The 27,997-nt window shown below is 37.5% G+C and overlaps 1 protein-coding gene across 1 annotated transcript; it reads left to right on the forward strand.

Annotated features, from left to right (window-relative positions):
- Positions 1–27,971, forward strand: LOC114928278 (aminopeptidase A-like). The gene is made up of 13 exons (XM_085488039.1): positions 1–164; positions 1,085–1,575; positions 1,863–2,312; positions 2,843–3,026; positions 3,629–3,764; positions 4,115–4,196; positions 4,930–4,973; positions 10,193–10,479; positions 23,743–23,933; positions 24,070–24,374; positions 24,455–24,521; positions 24,670–24,771; positions 27,885–27,971. Exons 2-10 carry the CDS (start codon positions 1,127–1,129, stop codon positions 24,083–24,085), a joined length of 1,839 nt encoding a protein of 612 aa, XP_085344165.1. The 5' UTR covers positions 1–164; positions 1,085–1,126; the 3' UTR covers positions 24,086–24,374; positions 24,455–24,521; positions 24,670–24,771; positions 27,885–27,971.
- Positions 27,972–27,997: the final 26 nt, after the last annotated feature.

A 27,997-nucleotide genomic window follows, 5' to 3' on the forward strand; every position in this document is an offset into this window, starting at 1 on the left:
AACCATATCGTGGTAGATATAATAATTGTAATAAAGTGTATGTGAACATTTTATATTCTTCGAACATTGGATGCTGCTAAAGCATTAATTTGTTACAGTTAATTAAAAAAAATAAATTTATATCAATATACTTCTGCAATCAACATACTGTTTCGAAATATTGGGTAAGTCAAAATAAGTTAAAAATATAGAAACATATATTTGTCTGCAAATATCAAAAAAATTTAATCATACAATGTAACGAAATTTTAAAGAATTTCCAACATATAAGCATAAAGAGAACAGCTTTATTCAAAATTATCTTTAAATTTTAATTCAGAGATAATTTCAAATAATGTCAATATTATAATCTTTTACGAATTGTAATGTTGAAATAATCTTGGACCCACAAAAATTTAATATAGAACAAATTATTTCTGAAACTAAAAAATATATTACAATTTACATAACAGATAATAAATATTATAACAAACACTTTTAATTGTCCTCTCATTACTAAATTATTAAAATTCTGTTTTCTAAAATTTGTACTTATTTTTTATAATAAAATGATTTTTAAGTTGTGCTAATATTGAGTAAAATAACTATGAAACAATAAAGAAGAATTCAATATTAATTTTTGTTATTAAAGATTATGTATATAATTAAGAAAAATAAAAAAGGGAACAATTGCTTTCTATCATCATAATAAATGTAGTGTATTATAAAAAAAGTGAACAAATTTTTATAAGTTAGAAATAAATATAAATATAACACTTAGAAATACGTAGAATTATATCAACCATATGTATATATATAATATTAATGTTAGAATATAAAGACTTATAGTATATAATATATATATATATATATATATATATATATATATATATATATACCATATATATATAAAATTATATTTTTGAAAATTGTGCAAATGGAAATTTGCACACCGCTTCCTCACCATATAATGTTTCACTAATTAGGATGTTTTTTTTATTTCACAATTTTAATACTTTTTGTATTTATTTCTTGTTTATATACAAGAAAGATTTAAAAAGATATCAAAGCTATACTTATTTCTTTATTTATGTTTTGTCTAAAGTTGTGTTTTACAGATCGAAAATAAACATTCCTTTTCTCCGACATGATGATATTTCTAAAACTATTATTAAGCGGAACTATTATTAGCGGATTAATATTTATCGCTGCGACGACTTCTGTTCGTAATGAATCTTTATGCTATCAACCACCAAAATATATAAAACCAATGCATTATGATATCAAACTCATATCATATATCCAAAGAAATATTTTCTACGGAGAATACAATATCAGCATTCTTAACCAAACGCAACACATATATTTATCTTCAGTAAAACTATGTATTGAAAATATAGTTTTATTTACAAATTTAGAAAAACATCATAAGAATGATAAAGATACAATTTATAAACCGACATATAATATTACAAAAGACACAATTGATATTTTCTTTATGAATGAGTTATCACCAGGAAATTACACTTTAAATATAAAATATTTGGGTACTGCTGATGAAGGCTTCAGAATTTTCGACGTGAAAAAAAAATATGCGTAAGTAAATAACTAATGTTAATTAAAAAGAGTACAATATGCAAGTACATAAGACATTGTAAATAATATACTATTTATGTATTAAATGTTTCAATAATTATTATACATCGCGGAATTCAAATCTAAGGATGAACAATCGTTACCTTTATTATTATATACAATAGTAATATGTAATAAAGTCATAAAATATAATGTGTTGACGCATATATAACATTTATACATTTTTTAATTCCCAATATTTTTGTTTGTCAAAAAAATTTCATTAATTTATGTTCTTCGAAATGTAGGTGGGTAGGTGCTCCGCATCTCCAGATAATAGACGCCCGACCAGTGTTTCCATGTTGGCATTCACGTGATTTATTGTTAAAAACAACCTTTAGCATTTCTTTAGGATGTCAGCATTGCACAACTTTGTCAAATATGCCATTGAGAAAGGCGGGAACAGATGAGTACGATGTGAAATGGAAACACTTCCATATTACACCTGTAATGTGGACTCATCACGCAACAATGATTGTGTCTAATTACTTATCACATCTTGATAATACAATCATTACAATGTGGTGCAGAATTGATACTGTACGTCACATGGAATTTGCAAGTAATGTAGCTAAAAATATCACGTTGCTTTTTAAAAATACATGGAAACGTTCGAAAAATATTTTGTACATGACTCATGTTGCAATTCCAAATTTCCATGACAAAGGCACAACAGTTTTCGGACTTGTTCTTTATAGGTGAGTACAAATGCTTCAAATTACATTAAAAATAAAATTATATTTGTATGCAAAATTATAAAATTTAAAAACAAGTATATCTTTTATTTCTGTAAACGTTTAGAAGTATAAGAAATTACGAAAACAAACAGTTTCAGTAGAATTGAGTTTATTCATATTATTACAAAGATAAAGTTTACCGTTTTAATACGTACATAAAAAGTAAAGTATACATATATGTGTGTGTGCTACATTGTACCCCCTCAGATATGTTAAAACTGTAATAAAATTATAAAAAAATGACATTTTTCTATTTATTTCAAACTATTGTTCTTTGTCAACAATATATACATTAATAGAAATTTATCGTTGCTTTATATTGTAAATTAAAAAATAAAATTATTTAGTACGATTTACAATATTAATTTGCTAAATTGTACCAATGAGTTTGTATATTGTACATCTAACAATTAAATTAAAATATTGTAACAAAAATAAAATTGTATTTTCTATAAAAGTTTTCAATCTTAACATTTAATTATAACTTTCAGGGAAACCGATATCATCTACGATAAAAATGTATATCCTATTGCTCAGAAAATCGAAGTAGTTCAATTAGTAGGACGTAAAGTGACACAAGAATGGTTTTATGATGTGATGAACAATGCGTCAGGGTCGGATTTTTGGTTTAATAAAGGTCTTGCAACATTGCTTGCAACATATGCTGTCAATGAGGTACTTTAGTTTAAATATTTTCAACACTATCTCGCTCCCACCTTCTCGCAAACGATACAATACTTAAGTATTCAGATTGCAAGGTTTTCTTAAATCAAACCCTTTTTAAAAAATCTATATGGATTCTCTGTCAATTATCTTAAAATTACATTATTTAAATTAATTAATTGTTTATTAAAAAATACCTTTTTAACATACATGTAACTATAATTTAATTATTAAAAATTTAATAAAATAAAATGCTACTGTATAATAATTTTTTAACACCACTTTATTAGAATTATAAATTTCTATGTAATCTAAAATAAAATAAATCAATCAAAGACTAGTACACACATGATACTTATTTAAATAAATTTGATAAAGAGAAGTCTGCAATATGATATCATGAGACAATAATTTAAAAAATATGTAATATTTGCAAATTATATTAATACAAAATTTTAAATTTTATTATTATATTTGTTTTAATGTGAGTTTTTCAAAATGAGAAAGTGTTTCGTTTTAACAAAGAAGTAACGTTAATAATATTAGTATTTGTTTGTAATGCAAATATCTTCAGATTGGTTATGTCGATATATATTAATTATTTTCTTCTGTAGACTTATCCAGATTATCAAATAATAAATTTATTTGTTGTTCAAAATCAACATTATTCTCTTAATTTGGATGATGATCATATGTGGCCTTCTACTTCACAAAATGACAGTTTATTGAAATATCGCCAATCTATCAGAGGTATAACGTAATATAATAGAATAGTCCGCGTAAATTTTTAACTACTAATATTATTTATAAAATATCTGTTAAGTTGGAATTAATTCTTTATCTGGATTTTAATTAAATATCATTTTTATAAAAATACACACATACGCGCACACACGCACACACACACGCACACACACACGCACACATACACGCACACACACGCACACACACACATACACACACACAAACACACACGCACACACAGTGTCCGGCAATCGCGGCACATATGTAATTAGAGAAAGTTATAATTGAATGGTCCTTTGAAGTTTTTTTATATATATTTATAATATATCTAATTTGTAATTTGATGTAAATTGTAGCACCTTTTATACTGCGTATGATGCAACATGTCTTGACCGAAGAAATATTTTGGAAAAGCGTTCGCTTATATGTAAATAGCACGTGAGTAATTTAATATAAAATATAATATTAAAAAAATAAAATTGTGTAATATAAATAATGTTTAATAATAGAAGTTTTATAAAATGTTCCTTATTTTTTGACTTCTGACATTATTTCCTAATGCTTTTTTTTATTATAGTATAACAATTCCGCTATTTTCTAAAGCTGCTACTAGATTTATTTTTAATTTCATTATTTTTCCCATAAAAACCGTTTTTGTAAAAAGAAATTGTTGTTTTATCGTTGTCACCTTTTTATATACATACACATTGTTATTTTACTTGGTAATTATAGAGATATAGGGAGCCACCTCCGATTTCTGTGATCTTGACATATGTTGTCAATGTCACTGTCGTGAGTAAGTATAAAAAGGTTTTAAGCGTTGCTCATTGTTTATAAAAAAGTTATTAACAAAAAAAGTTTTTTAAATATAACAGTTATTCTGACCATAAAGGCAAAAGAATATTTATATAAATATCAGAAACATTGTTTAAAATTCATTCTTCGGACATATGTTGGTAAAAGGTTAGTTTTTGAATAGGCTTTCCTCTTCCCGGCGCAGCTCCAGGCTCCTTCTTGACCCACGCGTTTACTTCATTATGCATCCAAACATATAATACATTTAAATATATATGTCATAAATATTAGTAATATTTAGTAAACTTGTCTTTTAATAGCTTTTTTATAAACAATGAGCGACGCTTAAAATCAATTTGATACTTTTATTACTCAGGACAATGACCTTGACAACATATGCCAAGGTCATCGAAATCGGAGGTGGCTCCCTATATCTTAATAAGTAGCATTTCTTTATCGTTTTTAATTCTTATAATTTCTTTTGTTTTTTAATTGCATTTTGTGCTACATTTGTTTTTAACCTTATTTAACAGATTTTTAAATATCTAAAACACTAATATTTCATTTCCATTACACTTCTATTTTTATTTTGGTCTCTCGTAAATCGATCTCTTTTATATTATTTCTTTTAATTTCGTTTTGTCTTCAACTTCTTATTTGTTTTATTTCTTAACTATTCTATAACTCTCTCAATACTTTGCACAAATATAATCTATGTTAATGCTAAAAATACCTAAAAAAATTAATAAAATTATTAAATTTTATTAAAAATTACGTTATATTCTTTATAATATAAATATAAGATATATAAATATATAAATAGAAGAGCAATTTCATATTTTGCTTTTTACAATTAGTATTTATTAAAATTTTATATAATATTAACATTACACAGACAATTTTAACATATTTCTTTTTTATGTATATTTTACATAATTTGTGAATTTAGACGACCACATGATCTAGACTTTTTGAATTTTATAAAACAAGCTGCTTTAACAAAAAATCTAAATATTGTTCCACAACTAACAAGAATGGTAGATTGGGCTTTGGAAAAGTATTTTCCTCTCATTAAAGTAGTACGAAATTATCATGATATTATAAGCGAAGCAAATGTATCGCTACAATATATCGACACATTAAATATCGACTGCCTTCCTGTAACTTTTACTACGGAAATGTCTCTCGATTTTAATAATTTTATTCATAATATGGTATGCGTGTCAAGGGATTTAAAATTATCATTACCAATATCACTTAAGAAGTATGATTGGGTAATATTCAATATACAACAAATTGGTAAATATCAATCAATGGACTTATCATAACATATATTTCTCGTTTTTATTTTACACACACATAATTGACATTATTTCATATTTTTATCTATTTTACTCATTGTCCTATAAAAATCTGAAATATTCATTAAATAACTATATAATAGTTTTAAAATGCTTTGTGTCATATTTTGCAATATTATATACATAATATTATATTTAAAATATACGTTTTCTAAATAATATCATTCAATATTAATATCATATTTTTACAAATATTTTTTTTTTCTTATAATAGCAAAAATTATTAAAAAGATAATTATATTTATAAAATTTATTTTATTTTATTACAACAATATCTTGCACAGTTTCATTTTTTCTACTATTTCAAGTATTAGGATGACACTTTTATAATTAATTTTCTACATATATTTTCATTTTATTTATATTAAATTTTTAGTACGTTCTTCATTTATAAATGATATAAACAAAAGTATGAAATGGAAATATTTGAAAATATATTCTGATAAAATTATTCGAAACAATAAAAATTGATCAAATTTATTTACTACTTGACAGGATATTATCGCGTGAACTATGATGATGAGAATTGGCAAAGAATTTCGAATTACCTAAACTCTGATGATTACACGAAAATTCATGTTCTTAATCGTGCCCAAATTATCGATGATGCATTTCATTTAATGATAACAGGCCAACTCAATTTCTCTATATTCTTGAATCTCACATCATATCTGCATCAAGAAAAAGATTATATAGCATGGTATCCTATGTTCAAAGCTCTGGAATACATATTTAGTACTTTTCCTGTAGCCATGCTGGAAGATGGTACTTGGAGTTTTAAGGTAAATATATTAATAGATTTCAATAAAAATATTATATTACAGATATTTGCATATATACACTTATTAACTACAAAAAGTTTAAATACTCAGAAAAATATATACCGCAATGATAAACGAATGTTTTGCTTATTGTTACGTCGCAAACAAATGCGTAAACAAATTCAGTTTGAATAATCACTCACTCGAAAAATGGTCCCAAAAGTGTATGATTTTCACTATTGCCAATATTATTGGTATAGGTATAACATTGTTATTAGATACATAGCTAGGTGCTTAAAATCTTTGTCAATGAATGCAATTATATTGGACTTATATATAAATATTACATATTAGTAATTAAAAAAAAAAGTAAAGCACACATATATATAGTTAGAAAAATTTAATTATATATTTGGAATCTTATTTTACACAACAATTAAATAATTAAATTATAAAGCGTCGTCTTTATTCTATTTAGCAAAATTCGATTTAATACAGCTCTTATACAATTTATTAAAAAATACCTTTTTAACATACATGTAACTATAATTTAATTATTAAAAATTTAATAAAATAAAATGCTACTGTTATAATAATTTTTTAACACCACTTTATTAGAATTATAAATTTCTATGTAATCTAAAATAAAATAAATCAATCAAAGACTAGTACACACATGATACTTATTTAAATAAATTTGATAAAGAGAAGTCTGCAATATGATATCATGAGACAATAATTTAAAAAATATGTAATATTTGCAAATTATATTAATACAAAATTTAAATTTTATTATTATATTTGTTTTAATGTGAGTTTTTCAAAATGAGAAAGTGTTTCGTTTTAACAAAGAAGTAACGTTAATAATATTAGTATTTGTTTGTAATGCAAATATCTTCAGATTGGTTATGTCGATATATATTAATTATTTTCTTCTGTAGACTTATCCAGATTATCAAATAATAAATTTATTTGTTGTTCAAAATCAACATTATTCTCTTAATTTGGATGATGATCATATGTGGCCTTCTACTTCACAAAATGACAGTTTATTGAAATATCGCCAATCTACGCACACACACACATACACACACACGCACACACAGTGTCCGGCAATCGCGGCACATATGTAATTAGAGAAAGTTATAATTGAATGGTCCTTTGAAGTTTTTTTATATATATTTATAATATATCTAATTTGTACTTTGATGTAAATTGTAGCACCTTTTATACTGCGTATGATGCAACATGTCTTGACCGAAGAAATATTTTGGAAAAGCGTTCGCTTATATGTAAATAGCACGTGAGTAATTTAATATAAAATATAATATTAAAAAAATAAAATTGTGTAATATAAATAATGTTTAATAATAGAAGTTTTATAAAATGTTCCTTATTTTTGACTTCTGACATTATTTCCTAATGCTTTTTTTTATTATAGTATAACAATTCCGCTATTTTCTAAAGCTGCTACTAGATTTATTTTTAATTTCATTATTTTTCTCATAAAAACCGTTTTTGTAAAAAGAAATTGTTGTTTTATCGTTGTCACCTTTTTATATACATACACATTGTTATTTTACTTGGTAATTATAGAGATATAGGGAGCCACCTCCGATTTCTGTGATCTTGACATATGTTGTCAATGTCACTGTCGTGAGTAAGTATAAAAAGGTTTTAAGCGTTGCTCATTGTTTATAAAAAAGTTATTAACAAAAAAAGTTTTTTAAATATAACAGTTATTCTGACCATAAAGGCAAAAGAATATTTATATAAATATCAGAAACATTGTTTAAAATTCATTCTTCGGACATATGTTGGTAAAAGGTTAGTTTTTGAATAGGCTTTCCTCTTCCCGGCGCAGCTCCAGGCTCCTTCTTGACCCACGCGTTTACTTCATTATGCATCCAAACATATAATACATTTAAATATATATGTCATAAATATTAGTAATATTTAGTAAACTTGTCTTTTAATAGCTTTTTTATAAACAATGAGCGACGCTTAAAATCAATTTGATACTTTTATTACTCAGGACAATGACCTTGACAACATATGCCAAGGTCATCGAAATCGGAGGTGGCTCCCTATATCTTAATAAGTAGCATTTCTTTATATCGTTTTTAATTCTTATAATTTCTTTTGTTTTTTAATTGCATTTTGTGCTACATTTGTTTTTAACCTTATTTAACAGATTTTTAAATATCTAAAACACTAATATTTCATTTCCATTACACTTCTATTTTTATTTTGGTCTCTCGTAAATCGATCTCTTTTATATTATTTCTTTTAATTTCGTTTTGTCTTCAACTTCTTATTTGTTTTATTTCTTAACTATTCTATAACTCTCTCAATACTTTGCACAAATATAATCTATGTTAATGCTAAAAATACCTAAAAAAATTAATAAAATTATTAAATTTTATTAAAAATTACGTTATATTCTTTATAATATAAATATAAGATATATAAATATATAAATAGAAGAGCAATTTCATATTTTGCTTTTTACAATTAGTATTTATTAAAATTTTATATAATATTAACATTACACAGACAATTTTAACATATTTCTTTTTTATGTATATTTTACATAATTTGTGAATTTAGACGACCACATGATCTAGACTTTTTGAATTTTATAAAACAAGCTGCTTTAACAAAAAATCTAAATATTGTTCCACAACTAACAAGAATGGTAGATTGGGCTTTGGAAAAGTATTTTCCTCTCATTAAAGTAGTACGAAATTATCATGATATTATAAGCGAAGCAAATGTATCGCTACAATATATCGACACATTAAATATCGACTGCCTTCCTGTAACTTTTACTACGGAAATGTCTCTCGATTTTAATAATTTTATTCATAATATGGTATGCGTGTCAAGGGATTTAAAATTATCATTACCAATATCACTTAAGAAGTATGATTGGGTAATATTCAATATACAACAAATTGGTAAATATCAATCAATGGACTTATCATAACATATATTTCTCGTTTTTATTTTACACACACATAATTGACATTATTTCATATTTTTATCTATTTTACTCATTGTCCTATAAAAATCTGAAATATTCATTAAATAACTATATAATAGTTTTAAAATGCTTTGTGTCATATTTTGCAATATTATATACATAATATTATATTTAAAATATACGTTTTCTAAATAATATCATTCAATATTAATATCATATTTTTACAAATATTTTTTTTTTCTTATAATAGCAAAAATTATTAAAAAGATAATTATATTTATAAAATTTATTTTATTTTATTACAACAATATCTTGCACAGTTTCATTTTTTCTACTATTTCAAGTATTAGGATGACACTTTTATAATTAATTTTCTACATATATTTTCATTTTATTTATATTAAATTTTTAGTACGTTCTTCATTTATAAATGATATAAACAAAAGTATGAAATGGAAATATTTGAAAATATATTCTGATAAAATTATTCGAAACAATAAAAATTGATCAAATTTATTTACTACTTGACAGGATATTATCGCGTGAACTATGATGATGAGAATTGGCAAAGAATTTCGAATTACCTAAACTTTGATGATTACACGAAAATTCATGTTCTTAATCGTGCCCAAATTATCGATGATGCATTTCATTTAATGATAACAGGCCAACTCAATTTCTCTATATTCTTGAATCTCACATCATATCTGCATCAAGAAAAAGATTATATAGCATGGTATCCTATGTTCAAAGCTCTGGAATACATATTTAGTACTTTTCCTGTAGCCATGCTGGAAGATGGTACTTGGAGTTTTAAGGTAAATATATTCATAGATTTCAATAAAAATATTATATTACAGATATTTGCATATATACACTTATTAACTACAAAAAGTTTAAATACTCAGAAAAATATATACCGCAATGATAAACGAATGTTTTGCTTATTGTTACGTCGCAAACAAATGCGTAAACAAATTCAGTTTGAATAATCACTCACTCGAAAAATGGTCCCAAAAGTGTATGATTTTCACTATTGCCAATATTATTGGTATAGGTATAACATTGTTATTAGATACATAGCTAGGTGCTTAAAATCTTTGTCAATGAATGCAATTATATTGGACTTATATATAAATATTACATATTAGTAATTAAAAAAAAAAGTAAAGCACACATATATATAGTTAGAAAAATTTAATTATATATTTGGAATCTTATTTTACACAACAATTAAATAATTAAATTATAAAGCGTCGTCTTTATTCTATTTAGCAAAATTCGATTTAATACAGCTCTTATACAATTTATTCGCGGGCGGCGGTGTGCCTAACGTTCGCTCGAAGATTTTTCACGCGCGTCTATATTCTTTCGCGGACTCTTATCGTCTGACTTTTCTTTCGCCAACGCTCGCCAAAACGGTTCCGCGTCTCGATCTCGAAAAATCCGCCAGCCAATCCGGCAAAGACACGCTTGCCTCCTTGTTTGGGATTTTAGCCGTTGCGAGACAAACAAGAGCACGAGTCTCTTTGAAAACAAAACATTCGGCTTATCCAAATACTGACATAAATCAATCATTTACCCTGACAGGGACGTCCGAACACGCTCAATAAGAAAAATAAATTAAACATATAATAATACGAGATAAATTCGGATTTTCGATTCCTACAACTTGGCCATCCTGCGCTAATATCTGCCCTCAGATATTATCTGTCTCTTCGTCTACGCAACGTTTAAGATATTCGGCCGCTGCGGACGTCTCGTAGGGCCCTTCATGCTCACCCACCTTCTCGACGATGTAGCGGTCATTCCTTAATGTTTTCTTTATCCGGTACGGTCCTAAGTACTTGGCTGCAAACTTCAGCCCAGGGTTGGCCTGCGTTCTTTTGATAGCGACAAGATCACCGATCGCATAAGTCCTAGCTTCTTTCCTTTTTTCATTAAAGCCTCGCCTATTTTCTCGCTGTATTTGTTGGATAGCATTCTTGGCTCGATCCCTTATCTCGTCGCGACTCTCCTCGAACATCGAAATCAATTCTCTCTCTACCAATTCGCGGATAGAGACGTCGTCATTCATTCGTATATCGGCCCCGAAAAGTAATCGAAAGGGCGTTGTCCCTATACTTCTATGCGGCGTAGCCGCGATTTAAGTATTTCTGCGCTAAGTCTAGATATCTGTGCTAGTTCTCGGGTTGAGGAGCGGATAACTTCGTTAACAGCGGGATTAATGTCCGGTTGACTCTTTCGACCTGCCCATTCGCCCTCGGCATTCCCGTCGTGGTGAGGACGTGTTTCACTCTCTCCGCTCTACTCTCGGAAGTCATTCGAGGTAAATGCCGAACCGCGATCCGATATAATTCTTCTCGAATTTCCAAAGACGTGCGACTGCTTTGTCAAGTACGTCAAAACTTCCGCCGCGCTCGCCGTTCTAACCGCGTAAAGCCACACGAATTTGGTGAAAGCGTCCACCACTGCCAGCACGTAACGATAACGCTTACGCATCGAGGGGAGCGGTCCCAAATGATCGAAGTGAAAAGTGTCTAAGGGAGCCTCACCCTTCTCAATAGGGTGTAACAATCCTTCTTTTTTACTGCACTTTCTCTCGGCTAAAATGCACGCTACGCAATTTTTTTACAATTTTGTCTACTCTCGCTTTCAAATCCGGTATCTAATATTCTCGCGCAACTATACGCTCCGTCTTACTCGCCGACATATGACCTCTGTCAAGCACATAACGTATTATTTGCGAGTGCATCGATCGTGGGACTACAATTTGTTCTTCTTTGTTAGTTAATTTACATAAAATTCCCGTCCGCAATGCAAAAACGTCTATTTTTCTTGTTTCCGCCAATTCTATTATTTCTTGCAAACGAACGTTGTTACGCCGACCCTTCCGAATTTGCGCCGCTACGCTGCGCTGTCCTCACGCTCGGCCAGCATACACGTCGGCATCGGATTTCTACTCAGGGCATCGACGTGAGTCATCGACTTTCCCGGACAATGTTCAATCGAGTAGCTAAAATCCTCGAGTTATAACGCCCATCTAGTCACGCGCACGCATAAATCCTTCTTGCTCATCGTCAGACTGAACGCTTTACAGTCGGTTATTATTTTAAAACATATCCCTATCAGATATACGCGGAACTTCTTCAAAGCTTTAATAATTGCAAGCACCTTGAGCTCGTAATTACTGTATTTTTCTTCTGCCGCAGTGGTACGGCCGCTCGCATAATACACGGGATGTAATAAATTGTCGCCGCCATATTGCAATAAGATAACACCGTATCCGTATTTAAACGCATCGGTATAGAGCTCGGTGGTCGCATTTACATTATAGATTTTTAAGACGGGCTTATTCGCCAAGGCAGCCTTCAGCTCAACAAACGCGTTTTTCTCCCCTGCTTCAAAACAAATAGCATTATTTTTTCTCAGCAAATTAGTTAAGGGCCTTGCGATCGACGAATAATTGCAAATAAATTTTTTGAAGTAACCCGATAATCCTAAGAAGCTCTGGACTTTCTCTCTCTCTCTCTCTCTCTCTCTCTCTCTCTCTCTCTCTCTCTCTCTCTCTCTCTCTCTCTCTCTCTCTCTCTCTCGAAGGAGCTCCGCCTCTCGCCGCGCCATTGCGAGCTCTCGCTCCAGGAGTTCCCGCTCTCTCCTGAGCATCTCCAGCTCTCGTCGCGTCATCTCCGTCTCACTCATGGCCGAGGCGCGAGATACGTCTGCCTCTCTCTCTCCGTCATGCGACAGATTGTTCTGCACCACGTCCGTTTCGCGAAGCCAACCACCCGCAGGATCCGCCACCGTCATCCGGTTTATCAACTCGTTTTTGCACCCGGTCGTGCTTAGTCCCAAGGTCTTCAATTTGTCCTTTAGCGTCTGGACTGTAAAATCGGCAGAATTTCTCGTTGCACTCATCACCCTTCCGTCGACTCACACGTTAAACGTGTTTAATAAATGCAAGAGAAAAATATAGATCCGAAAGTCGCTGAATCGGGAATCGAACCCGAGACCTTTCGCTTGCCGGGCGACTGCTCTTCCAACTGAGCTATTCAGATCCTTTCGATTCTATACTTTTCTCTGATATATATAATAATGTTGATAAACAAACGCCTTTAAGCCAGCGTGTATCGCTGGATCTATATTTTTCTCTTGCATTTATTTATTTCCGTAGGGGGGTTAAAGGATTATTGAAATTAAATCTCAAATATATGAGATTATTTTATATTTTAAAATCTTGACAGTGACCAAGTAGAATTTGGTGCCTTGTGCACAGATATTTAATTCTAACGAAAAAAATTTAGTTTCGTTGGGATAACGCACTGTCTTCCGCGATCGGCTCTTATCGCCTGTCTTATACTTTAAATTTATAATTAAAATTGTCTACAATAATTGGCGCTTTCCAAGAGGGTGGGTTTTCCTCGGGAAAACCATAAAAGAGAGCTCACACCCGAAATTCGCGCCTTATCGTATTCCACCGTGAACCGCATATCGCTAGTCCGCTTATCGCTAAACCGCCGAAAATTATTTGACGACCGCCGCTTATTCTTTGTGATTACGAGTACATCTTCTGAAACTGATCAAAATTCTGTGTTAATTTTCTTGTGCGTGTATTTTGTCGAATAGTGTGTATTGTCAATAATTAAACGCTCTTTGATACAACGGGTGACTTATCTATTTAACGCGACCATTTCTTACGCGAGGCACGTTGTCGAACATATTTCTGGTCCTTCAAGCCGGATCCGTCGCACCAGCATCCGCAAGTTCGTGAACATGACTCTTCGTGCAGTTTAGTGAGTGCTCGTAGATCATCATGGATGTAAACACGTTGATCAATTGCCAACGCGAGATCCAGGTCCCCATTTCGCGCTCCGTAGAATATTTGAAGAAGTTGGGCACCACCAACATCACCGCCAGTGCCGTCGCTACACGCACCAGGATCCTGGATCAACTGTGGACGAAGTTCGAAGCACAGCATGATCTTATTCGCGCGGCCCTGAAAGAGAAATTCTGTGAGAGCGACTACTTCAAGTCAGAGTTGCACGGAGACACCGAAAACCTCTACGTGACAGCGAAGTACATTGGATGGCTATGCCGAACACTTCCAGAAGCCAAACGTACCTCCATCAGTCGATGCCACATCAAAGTCTTCACTGCCACGCATCAAGTTGCCGCCGTTCTCTGGCGCCTACGCCGACTGGCCATCCTTTCGAGATCTCTTCCTTTCCGTGGTGAGCAGTAATGCGATCTCTAACATCGAGCGTCTTTACCACCTCCGCTCATGTCTGACAGGGCAAGCTGAAAGGTTAATAAAATCACTACCTGTCACCAGTGACAACTATGATCGCGCTTGAGCGATCTTGGACAAGCACTACAACAATAAGAGAGAATTAATCCGCTCCAACTTTGCCACGTTCACCGCCGTACCAAAGATGAAGGGAGATACCGTCGAGGAGCTGAGCCGCATCCACAACGCTGTCACCGCCGCCGTCAATGCACAGGAGAGTATCGGACGTCCAATCAACACTCACGGGATGGACCTGTTCAACCACCTGGTCATCGAACTGTTCGACGCACGCACTCGCCTCGAATGGGAGTCAGCCACGTCAGACTCCACCGAACCACCACAGAACGAGGCACTTCTCGACTTGATAAGTCGACGGATTCTAACACTCAACGCCGCACGACCGAAGAGTGTCACCAAAGGCTCCGGAGAGGCATCACGAGTCGTCAAAGCATACGTCACAAAGCACCAAGGCACGGATTCACCACAATGTGCACTGTGTCGTGAAAAGCACACACTGATGACCTGTAAGGGGTTCAAGGCCAAGACCGCGGCCGAGCGGAAAACGTTTGTTGAGATCAACAGACTTTGTTTTAACTGTCTGGGCAATCACTTCCTATCACGGTGTCAATCTAAGAAGAACTGCCTAACTTGCAACGCACGACACCACACCATGTTGCACGGAGCACCCACGTCAACGCCGTCAGCTGAGGCTACCACACTCACCACCACACTGGCCACTGCACGGCAACCCGAGGACCACAAGGCCGTCCTTTTCGCAACCGCTCGCGTCAAGGTCGCTGATCGATACGGATCATCACACGCTGTTCGAGTCCTGATCGACCAGTGCTTCGAGGTGTCCATCATCTCCGAGGCCCTAGCTCAGCGTCTCCGTTTGCCTCGAGCTTCCACGGATTTATCCATCTTCGGCATCGGAGGGACTCGTTCTGGATCAGCTCGTGGCAAGGTCACACTGCACATCACGTCAGACGTGACCAACGCCGAGCTCCGCGTGGTGGCCTTTGTGATGCCTCACATCTCGCTGTAACAAGACTCAGTTCATCGCGAAGACCGCAGCTGGTCTCATATCCAAAGACTCCAACTGGCCGACCCGCGCTTCCTGGACGACGATCCTGCGGAGCTACATCTTGGAGCAGAGGTCTACTCCCTGATTCTTGAGGAAGGCCTTCGCAAGGATGGATCACGAATGCCGATCGCCCAGCAGACCAGTCTAGGATGGATCCTGTCCGGGGACTACGACGCAGCAGCAACCGATGGACATCGCCGCACGTTCCAGTGCACCGCCGATGACGACGCTGACCTGGTTCGACGATTTTGGGAGCAGGAGCGCGAGCCAGTAGCTGGTGCCCCGCTCACCTCCGACGAAGCCAGATGCGAGGACTTCTTTGTGCGCACATTTACACGCACGTCCAGCGGCAGATACATGGTGAGGCTGCCATTTGCTTCACCGTCGACACCGCTCAGCAAAACTCGTCGACCAGCAGAGCGCCTCTTGGAAACGATGGAGAAGAAAGGCGTACACGATTCTCGGTTCGGTGACCTCTACTGAGACTTCATGCAAGAGTACGAGGACCTGCAACACATGAAGAAAGTTAGCACGCCTACAACCGCTTCCAGTCCCAAGTGCTACTTACCACATCACGGGGTCCTCAAGGAATCAAGCACTACCACTGTAACGGCGTGGCCGTTACTAACGCCTCGCGGGCCGATCACCCGCCCGCCACTTGAGGCTATGGCGCCTAAGGCGCCCCTAAACACAAAAACATAAGCGATACACGGGTCACCCTACCCCAGGGGCGCCCCACTACAACCCCCAGAGGCGCCCCACTACGACGCCGGCATTACCCCCACCACAGCCTCGATGTAGAGTGGGGGAACCGCCGGCAGGGTATATAAGCCGGCTCGACGGATGAGCCGGCACCAGTCCTGTTCCGGACCTCCTAGCCAGGCAACGGGCTTCTCGTTGTTACGCCGGGTTTCTCGGTTTCTGGCCTCCTACCTTTAGTATCGGGCAACGGGTTTCTCGTTGTTACGCCGGGTTTCCCGGTTTCCGGTCTCTTCCTGCTATACACCGGGTGACGGGTTTCTCGTCATTACGCCGGGTTTCCCGGTTTCCGGTCTCTTCCTGCTACACGCCGGGCAACGGGTTTCTCGTTGTTACGCCGGGTTTCCCGGTTTCCGGTCTCTTCCTGCTACACGCCGGGCAACGGGTTTCTCGTTGTTACGCCGGGTTTCCCGGTTTCCGGTCTCTTCCTGCTACACGCCGGGCAACGGGTTTCTCGTTGTTACGCCAGGTTTCCCGGTTTCCGGTCTCTTCCTGCTATACACCGGGTGACGGGTTTCTCGTCATTACGCCGGGTTTCCCGGTTTCCGGTTTCTTCCTGCTATAAGCTATACGCCTCCGTACACCATATCTCTAAGTTATACCGGGTAATTTGTAAATCTTTTCCGGACACCGCTACAGGCTACACGCCTCCGCATTTTGTTTATACCGAGTAGTCAATAAGTTTCTCTATTTAAGGCTTTATGCCAACAAACATTTTGTTTATACCGAGTAGTCAATAAGTTTCTCTATTTAGGCTTTATGCCAACAAACATTTTGTTTATTTGTTTCTTTTTGAATAAACCAAAGCATTGTTAATAAGGAATAAGCGAGTCTGAATCTCCCCCTTCCTCCCGAATCCTGGAACCGGCGAGCCGATCCGCGGCGTCGGGAAAGGTGAACCGTTACATGGCGCCCGAACAGGGACCTGCCCAGTGGAGATCCCGACTCGCTTAAGCCTATCCAGATGCCCGCGTGGGTAAATCAATTATCAAAATCCGAAGCTATTGCCTTGGCCAAAAGACACGGAATCGATAGCCAAGGAACTTTAGACGAGGTCCGCCGACGCCTCCGCCGATTTGTCGGGCAAAACCCCGCGCTATTTCGAACTCACCTACCTGTGCCCACTATCAACGTCGAAATGGCCACCGGAAGCCCAACCAAAGACGAAGAAGCTACCACCCCGACACCTGTTGAACCGGCCAGGATCATGGATCAGATCCGAAAATGGGAGTGCCACTTCGAGGGCAAGGACCCTCTGGCATTCCTCGAGCGTACGGAAGAGCTGTGCCTGGGCTACGGCTACACCGACGCCCAGATGCTGTTAGGGCTACCCGAACTCTTACGGGGAGACGCCCTACTGTGGTATCGCAACATCCGCGATACCATAGCCAGCTGGGCCGACTTTCGCCAAGCTGTCCGCCAGCAATACCTGCCAAGCGGGTATGAGAGACAGATGAAAAGGACGATCCAGGGACGTCAACAACGCCCTAAAGAGTTCTTCCAAAAGTACGCCACCGAGGTTTTGACCATGATGCGGCGCGCCGGAGGATATTCACCCCTAGACCAACTGGAACAGCTGTACGAAAACATGGATCCGGAGTACCAATTGTACATCCGTCGGGCGGACGTGCTCAGCGTCGGGGATCTGAGCATCCAAGCCACCGAATACGAAGAGGCCGACCGCCGGAGACAGGAACGACGAAGGGACGTGCCGCAAAGCCACACCCCGGTCGTAGCTTCTGCGGTCTACAGTCGGGAGGAATGTTGCTGGAGGTGCAAGCAACGAGGACATACACGCCTGCACTGCCAGCGACCTCCGAAGAAATTCTGCTCGAGATGTGGCAAGGACGGGGTCCTCACCCGTGACTGTCACCCCCCGACGGGAAACGGGGTGCGGGCCGGAGACGTCGCGGCCGTCGTCCAGCCCGACTCGGCCTAAAATACAACCCGAGACCGCACCTCCGGATCCAGATCGCCGGACAACATTTGTGGGGCCTCCTCGATTCCGGCTCAGAGATCTCATTCGTAAACGCTGAAACGGCCCGCCGAATCAACCGCACACCGTCTAGCCCAGATCTCAAGGCAGCCCAGATACGCCTGGCCGACGGGACGCAAGTCCCCATTGCCGAGACCATCGAAGCAACGGTCAGGTTACGAGAAAAATCGTACCGCCACCGCTTCTCCGTACTACCACAACTAGACAACGCCGTACTAATAGGCATAAACCTCTGGGCGAAATTAGGAGTCGAGCTGCGCCCGCCGCCCAGACCTGTCACCGAGACAACAACCAAAGATGGAATCGCGACAGCCAGTATCAGCCCAGGAACTACCAGCGAGGCGCTAAGGCTACAGGCCTTTCTAAATAACGAACTTCCAAAGTTCGAATCGGTCCGCGGCCCGACCGACAAAGCCACGCACCAAATTCGGCTAAAACCGGGGCCGCCCATTAAACAACGATATCGGCCCCGTAATCCGGCCATGCAGGCCGTGATCGACCAAGAGGTCCAAAAGATGGAAGCCGAAGGAGTCATCGAGCCCTCCACCAGCGCCTGGAGCTCTCCGATAGTGCTGGCAAAGAAGAAAGACGGGACCTACCGATTTTGTATAGACTTCCGCCGATTAAACGCGGCCTCCGAGAAAGATGCATACCCGCTGCCTCACATTGCCGCCACCTTGGATAAGCTACGAGGCGCACACTACTTGTCCACGTTGGACCTACGCAGCGGGTATTGGCAAGTGCCACTAACTCCGGAGAGCCGCCCCGCAACCGCCTTCACGGTGCCAGGGAGAGGGCTGATGCAGTTCCGCGTCATGCCATTCGGACTGCATTCAGCACCGGCCACCTTCCAACGGCTGCTCGACACCGTGCTAGGACCCGAATTAGAGCCACACGTCCTCGTCTACTTGGACGACATAGTTGTCGCATCCCGTACTTTCGAGGAGCACCTAGGCCACTTGGCCGAAGTCTTTCGCCGCCTCCGTGACGCCCGACTTCGTCTCAACCCAGAAAAGTGTCACTTCTGCCGGCCAAGTCTCCGGTACCTCGGACACGTTATCGATCGGCACGGAATCCGGACGGACCCAGAGAAAGTGCGAGCCATTACCGATTGGCCTGCCCCCACGACCCTCCGCAGGGTTCGGCAATTTCTGGGGGTAGCGTCATGGTACCGCCGATTCATCGCTGACTTCTCCACTATCGCCGCCCCTCTCACTCGACTCACTAAAAAGAGAGCGCGCTGGACCTGGGCAAAAGAAGAAGAAACCGCGTTCCGGAAACTAAAACAGGCCTTAACCACTGCACCTGTCCTCGCCTGTCCAGATTTTGCGCGACCATTTCTACTACAAACCGACGCCAGCGCCCACGGGTTAGGGGCCGTATTAACCCAACACCTCGGCGAAGGAGAGCGGGTTATCGCGTACGCCAGCCGGACCCTCAACGCAGCCGAGAAGAATTATAGCGCTACCGAACTAGAGTGCTTGGCTGTCGTGTGGGGTATACGCCGGATGCGGGATTACCTCGAGGGCTACCGATTCACCGTCGTGACCGACCACCAAGCTTTAAAGTGGTTACAACACATCGAGGCCCCTACCGGACGACTAGCCCGCTGGATGTTCGAATTACAACAACATGATTTCGACATCCAGTACCGGCGCGGGACACTTAACCAGGTGGCAGATGCCCTCTCCCGCCTCCCGGAAGCTTTGGCGGTAACCCGGCCGAAATGCCGGTGGTACCACCGTAAACTAGCCGAAGTACGGAGACATCCGACCGATCACCCGGACTATAAAATCCAGGATCAACGATTGTACAGGCATATACTCCACGATCTGGACTTCCGGGAAACACCAGCCGAAGAGCAATGGAAGCAGTGCGTGCCTACAGACCAACGACCCGCCCTGCTTCAGCGAATGCACGACGACCCGGCCGCCGGGCACCTGGGCATTTCCAAAACATTGGCTCGGGTGGCCCAGCTATATTACTGGCCCGGCATGTTTCGGGAGATTGCCCGGTACGTCCGAGGGTGCGCTAATTGTGCGCGGCACAAGGCCAGTCAACGACGACCGGCTGGACGGATGATGGCCACCCCCGTCCGCGCACCATGGGAACAAGCCGCCGTAGACCTGATCGGTCCCCTGCCTCGATCCACTAGCGGCCATACCTGGCTATTAACCATACAAGACCGGTTCAGTAAGTGGATCGAGATGGTCCCGCTTAGAAAAGCCACCGCCGTAGCCGTAGCCCGAGCACTCACCGACCGCCTGATATACCGGCACGGGTGTCCGGTCGCCCTGGTGTCCGATAACGGGACTCAGTTCGTCGCGCAACGCATTAAGGCCTTGCTAGCCTCCTACGGGATACAACATCGGACATCCCCCGTGTACACTCCGCAATGCAATCCGGTAGAGCGAGCGAACCGTACGGTTAAAACAATGATCAGCCAGTACGTAGGCCGGCGGCACAAAGACTGGGACGAGCGAATCCCCGCCTTACAGTTCGCCATCAACACCGCCCGACATGAGGCCACCGGATACACTCCGGCCTACATCCTGCACGGCCGAGAGCTCGCCCGCCCACATCCAGAGGATCGACCAGGAACCGCACCAGCACCAGGACCAAGCACCCGCCAGACCCAGTTGGAGGACGCCTACAAGGTGGTCCGAATCCACCTCGCCCGGGCCTTCCAGCGGCAAGAGAAGCCGTACAACCTACGGCGACGAGACTGGCGACCGCAGCTGGGCGAACGCGTCTGGAAACGCGACCGCCCCCTGTCCAGCAAGGCCAACGCGTTCAACGCCAAGCTGGCCCCGAAGTACAGCGGACCGATGACTGTCCGGAGGATCGTATCCCCCGTAATCGTTGACCTCAAGGACGCCCGAGGACGATGGCACCGCCACATCCATGTGCAGGACCTCAAGGCGGCATCCGAGGAAGAGGACGAGGAAACCATCGGGGCGTAGGACAGGGCCAGCCGCCGTGATTCCTCCAGCGCCATACCGCCCACGCCACTCGAAAGTTCCGAGCCACCTTCCCTACTGGACGGTGGATAATACGGTTCGACCGTTTCGGCCGACCACGTACGATCCGCCGTCTAGAGAGGGGGTAGTGTAACGGCGTGGCCGTTACTAACGCCTCGCGGGCCGATCACCCGCCCGCCACTTGAGGCTATGGCGCCTAAGGCGCCCCTAAACACAAAAACATAAGCGATACACGGGTCACCCTACCCCAGGGGCGCCCCACTACAACCCCCAGAGGCGCCCCAATACGACGCCGGCATTACCCCCACCACAGCCTCGATGTAGAGTGGGGGAACCGCCGGCAGGGTATATAAGCCGGCTCGACGGATGAGCCGGCACCAGTCCTGTTCCGGACCTCCTAGCCAGGCAACGGGCTTCTCGTTGTTACGCCGGGTTTCTCGGTTTCTGGCCTCCTACCTTAAGTATCGGGCAACGGGTTTCTCGTTGTTACGCCGGGTTTCCCGGTTTCCGGTCTCTTCCTGCTATACACCGGGTGACGGGTTTCTCGTCATTACGCCGGGTTTCCCGGTTTCCGGTCTCTTCCTGCTACACGCCGGGCAACGGGTTTCTCGTTGTTACGCCGGGTTTCCCGGTTTCCGGTCTCTTCCTGCTACACGCCGGGCAACGGGTTTCTCGTTGTTACGCCGGGTTTCCCGGTTTCCGGTCTCTTCCTGCTACACGCCGGGCAACGGGTTTCTCGTTGTTACGCCGGGTTTCCCGGTTTCCGGTCTCTTCCTGCTATACACCGGGTGACGGGTTTCTCGTCATTACGCCGGGTTTCCCGGTTTCCGGTTTCTTCCTGCTATAAGCTATACGCCTCCGTACACCATATCTCTAAGTTATACCGGGTAATTTGTAAATCTTTTCCGGACACCGCTACAGGCTACACGCCTCCGCATTTTGTTTATACCGAGTAGTCAATAAGTTTCTCTATTTAAGGCTTTATGCCAACAAACATTTTGTTTATACCAAGTAGTCAATAAGTTTCTCTATTTAAGCTTTATGCCAACAAACATTTTGTTTATTTGTTTCTTTTTGAATAAACCAAAGCATTGTTAATAAGGAATAAGCGAGTCTGAATCTCCCCCTTCCTCCCGAATCCTGGAACCGGCGAGCCGATCCGCGGCGTCGGGAAAGGTGAACCGTTACACCACAAAGCTCCGGGTCGTGTTCAACGGCTCCCAACGCACACGGTCCGGAGAGTCGCTGAAGGCACGTTATCAAACACAGCTCTTATACAATTTATTCGCGGGCGGCGGTGTACCTAACGTTTGCTCGAAGATTTTTCACGCGCGTTTATATTCTTTTGCGGACTCTTATCGTCTGACTCCTCTTTCACCAACGCTCGCCAAAATGGTTCCGCGTCTCGATCTCGAAAAATCCGCCGGCCAATCCGGCGAAGACACGCTTACCTCCTTGTTTGGGATTTTAGTCCGTTGCGAGACAAACAAGAGCACGAGTCTCTTTGAAAACAAGACATTTGGCTTATCCAAATACTGACATAAATCAATCATTTACCCTGACAGGGACGTCCAAACACGCTCAATAAGAAAAATAAATTAAACATATAATAATACGAGATAAATTCGGATTTTCGATTCCTACATATTTCAAAAAAATATATATAGGTATTTTTTACCTTATTTAAAAATAAAATATAATTGATAAATAGTTATATAACTTTAATAATATCTTTTAAATATTATTGTATAAACATTTCGCACAAATTAAACCATATTTTTGCATACATGTATGTATATATGAACATATGTACGTACATAAATAAACGCTCACGGTTATAAATAAATTTGTATGTATATTTGTCTCACAAAAAAAAATATTTTTAATAATGCATTGGGAAATAATAGAAAAATATAATGATTTTTATATACATTTAGAATATAAACAAAGAAATATATATTTAACGATTTTTAGAATTGCATAAAGTTGGCATTAATCAAGGTACTTGAAAGAATCAAATATGAAGAAATTGATGATACAGACCAACTTAGAATATGTTTACGACAAGAAGCTGCAAGATGGGCATGTTTTCTCGGTGACATTACTTGTAAGAAAATAGCCAACATAAAATTAAAACAACATTGCGAACAACCTAAAACATACAGGTAAATATTATTATATACTTTTACGCTTTCTTAATTAAATTTTCTTATTGATATCCTTTATAATGTTTAAATGGTTTAATCAAGAGATCTATATGCTAATTTTTAATAGGAAAATTTAATTTTCTTTTTATTTCAGACTTATGCCATGGTGAAAGGAATGGACATATTGTAAAGGTTTGATGATAACTGCCGAAAAAGAGAATACTTGGGAAATTGTGTATGTGATAGGTTTGGAAAAAAAAGACACTAAATTTTTAGAATACTTGGCTTGCACTGAAGATACTAATCGCATCAAATCGTATTTAACATTAAAACAAAATATTTCTACACAAAATAAATATCCAAATTTTTTAACAGTTTCTTACATATTATTACAAAGCATGCGAAGAATCAAACTATACTGGAGCATTTATTAAATTATTTTCAAGAAAAAAAACCAAAGTAATGTGCCATATTTTTATAAATATTTTGTACAAAAGTTTTGATGTGTATTATATATACATCTGTTTTATCGGTTTTAGACCTGTTACTATACCTGCAGCATTAATTATTATTATTATTAACGTATATTCCGTAAATCAAACTAAGGTAAAAATTTACATGTTTCTAATGTTTACAAAATGTGATAATAATGCAATATTAATAATTATTATATAATGTTTAAAATAATTTTGATAATGTTATAATGTTACAAAAACGTTATTTATTAATAATGTTAAAAAATAAAATATTTTAGTTAATAGAAGAATTCGTTGAAAGATGGAAGACGGACTTAGCAGACATAATTAATATAATTAATAAAACAACAAATTTATTTATTAGTTGTCACGTAGAAAAGGTAAATTTAATAAATATTACGAGTAAATTATGAGTTGCCAGTGAATTAAAAATATAAAATGTGTTAAACCGACCACAACTGATCGTTTTGACGATTATGTTAAACGAACAGGATTTAGATTATTAAACTTTGAAATTAAAGATCTAAATTGTAAGTTAAAGTATTTACATTCAAAATTACATTTCATCGTAGAAAGGTTATATGGCAGTTTACCACGGTTTTTAATTGATAGATTCTTTGAATCTAATTATCATAAACTACGTAATTTTAATCGAACAAAAAAGTATAATGCTATAAAAAAGTTTAATAATTTAATTCGAAGCAATAGAGTTAATGTTAACTTTTTTAGTATGATTGACAGATCAAAATGGGTTAGAAACTTTAGTAATACAGTTATTCCTGAAAATACTCTAGATTTTTTAAGCTTAAGTGAGAAATTTGGCATGCCCGTTTTACAGAATAACAAAATTGACCGCATTAATACTGTTTTAGATGTTATTAATAATTTAGAAACTAATTGTTTTAAAATCCCTAAGGACTTATTAAAATCAACTTGAAACGAAGTTACAAAAGCGATACATGGATTTCTCAGTAGAAAGAAACACACTAGCTTCATAGATAGACACATCATTAATATCTCGAAGGAATGTAATATGTTTATACGCGACAATGATGATATTTTAATTACAAAAGCGGATAAAGGACAAACGACGGTAATTTTGGATAGGAAAGATTATATTGAAAAAATGAATGTTTTTCTTAACGATCAATCAACTTATAATAAACTGAAAAAAGATCCGATTAAAAAACTATTTAATAGAATAAATTCTTTAATTAAATCATGGCGTGATAATAAATTGATTGACGACGTAACATATAAAAGACTTAACACCACTAACGGTAATCTTCCACGTGCATACGGTTTACCGAAAATACATAAAGTTAATGTTCCTTTACGAATTATTGTCTCGTCAATTAGGAGTCCAGCTTACAATATAGTGTTGGCGCAGGATAATGGGGAGCACGAAATTGCTTGAAGAATTAATCAATAGTCCGATCGTATAAGTAACAAACTTTATTAGACCTTTGGTGAACGTGTATATATCACGACGACTCTCGGACAAGAATGGGGAGAGTGATCGAGAATCATGACCAATATAAATGGAACAGCAAAAGCGCGTCAGCACGGACAAACGAATAAACATATTTTGTACTGAAACGCGCGAAGAACGAAAACAATATATAATCAGAATAGGATACAATATAATAGAAAGAGAATGCGAATCTCAACATATAGCACGTTTTTTGCACGATATTTTAGAAAAGTCAGTCTTGAAATCTGCTTCCCACATTAAAAATGGTTGGAATTTTGTGAATAAAATTAAAAACTTTAATATTGACGATAGTGAAATGTTGATTTCACTTGATGTTACTTCTTTGTTCACAAATATTCCTACAGACTTAGTTTTAAAATCAATTGAAAAACGTTGGACGGACATTTCTGGTAACACCAGTTTTAGCTCACAATTTTTATATGGAGTTGAAGTTCTTTTAGAGTCTACAAGTTTTTGTTTTAATGATCAATTTTACGAACAGATTCATGGTACCTGAATGAGCTCCCCCCCTTTCACCTATTTTGGCTGATTTAGTTATGGACAATCTCGAAACGAAATGTTTAAACGCTTTACAATGTAAGGTTTCAGTTTATTATAGGTATGTTGATGACATTTTTGCAATAATTCCACGTTCTGAGATTGATAATATCCTGACTACATTCAATAATTATCATCAACGTTTACAATTTACTTATGAGATTGAAACAAATAATATGATGAATTTTCTAAACACAACGGTTATTAGAAACAACGGGAAACTTTTAACAAATAGGTACCAGAAACCCACATCTTCTGGTAGACATTTAAACTTTTATTCGAATCACCCATTTAAGTATAAAATTATTAATAACTTAGTTGATCATGCTATTTTGTTATCTGATGATAGTTTCCATAATAAAAACTTATATATAGTCAAAAGAATTTTATCTAATAATTGTTTTCCCAACGCAATTATAGAACGTTTTTTACACAAGAGAGTTTGTTTTCTTAAAAAATCCTACGTCGTGGGGGATAAATACAAAATAATAAAGAATTTGATATTTCAAATTGTATTCCAATGCCGTATATCAAGAATTTTAGTAATACTATCGAGCGATCTATTGTAAAAGCAGGCTTAAATGTTATCTATACGATACCAAAGAAATTAGATTATGTAATAAAAAGAGGAAAAGACAAACTTCCCAAAGCGGAGATGACTGAGGTTGTTTATAGACTTGACTGCAATGACTGCAACGCTACATACATCGGACAGACTAAAAGACATTTAAATACTCGTATAAAGGAACACATGAATAACATAAAAGTGCACAATAATAACCATAACATAATAAGCAAACATAGAAGTGAATTTTTACACGACTTTAAATGGACAACCTTTAATATTTTACATCGGGAAATACATATGAGAAAAAGAGAGTTAGCAGAAATGTTTTACATTAAAAAATTTAACAACACGATCAACCTTCAGAAAGACACAGAGAATTTAAATCCTATATAGTATATATGATTTGGTTATTAAGGCTGCTTAGTTAGTTCGTTTTCCAATATAACGACGTTAATGTCCAACAAACATAGGATGAACTTTAGTATGAATTTTATTATGTAGAAGTTTGTCAATTTATTTCTTAGCAGGTATGTTTTTATTTAATTTATTTATATACATTAGTTTACGCTATTTTTCATTTTTTAAAAATGTGTTTCTTATTATTAATTTATCAACATTTATAATTATTACTTTTTGATTGTAGACTTGATAAGGACCTGAACTAAGGTTAAAACGTTGTCTGAATTTTGAATAAATAACTAAATAATAACATTACCAGTTGTGGTCGGTTTATTAACACATTTTATATTTTTAATAAATATTATTATGGAAAGCGAAAGAAAAAAAATTTTGTTCTATCTTATTAATCTCGAAATATTAGTTTTATATTTTTTTATTTATTATATAAACAGTATATTGATTTCATTATGCAATTCATTGTTTTTATATATTAGGATCTCGCAACGCAGAATTTTGACAGAATTAAAAGGAAGATATTAATTCGCAACAATCAAATCAACAGACAGATACAATTTTATGAAAGCATCCGTTTTAATCAATGATGGAA

The sequence above is a fragment of the Nylanderia fulva genome, unplaced genomic scaffold (genome assembly GCF_048542155.1).
Source record: "Nylanderia fulva isolate GAGA-0341 unplaced genomic scaffold, ASM4854215v1 Scaffold61, whole genome shotgun sequence".
NCBI lineage: Eukaryota > Metazoa > Arthropoda > Insecta > Hymenoptera > Formicidae > Nylanderia > Nylanderia fulva.

Coding starts and splice junctions, on each gene's coding strand:
- LOC114928278 (XM_085488039.1), top strand. CDS start 1,127: ATGATGATATTTCTAAAACTATTATTAAGCGGAACTATTATTAGCGGA. Junction 4,974..10,192: donor CAAGGTCATCGAAATCGGAG/GTGGCTCCCTAT, acceptor ACTACTTGACAG/GATATTATCGCGTGAACTAT. Junction 10,480..23,742: donor ATGGTACTTGGAGTTTTAAG/GTAAATATATTC, acceptor AACGATTTTTAG/AATTGCATAAAGTTGGCATT.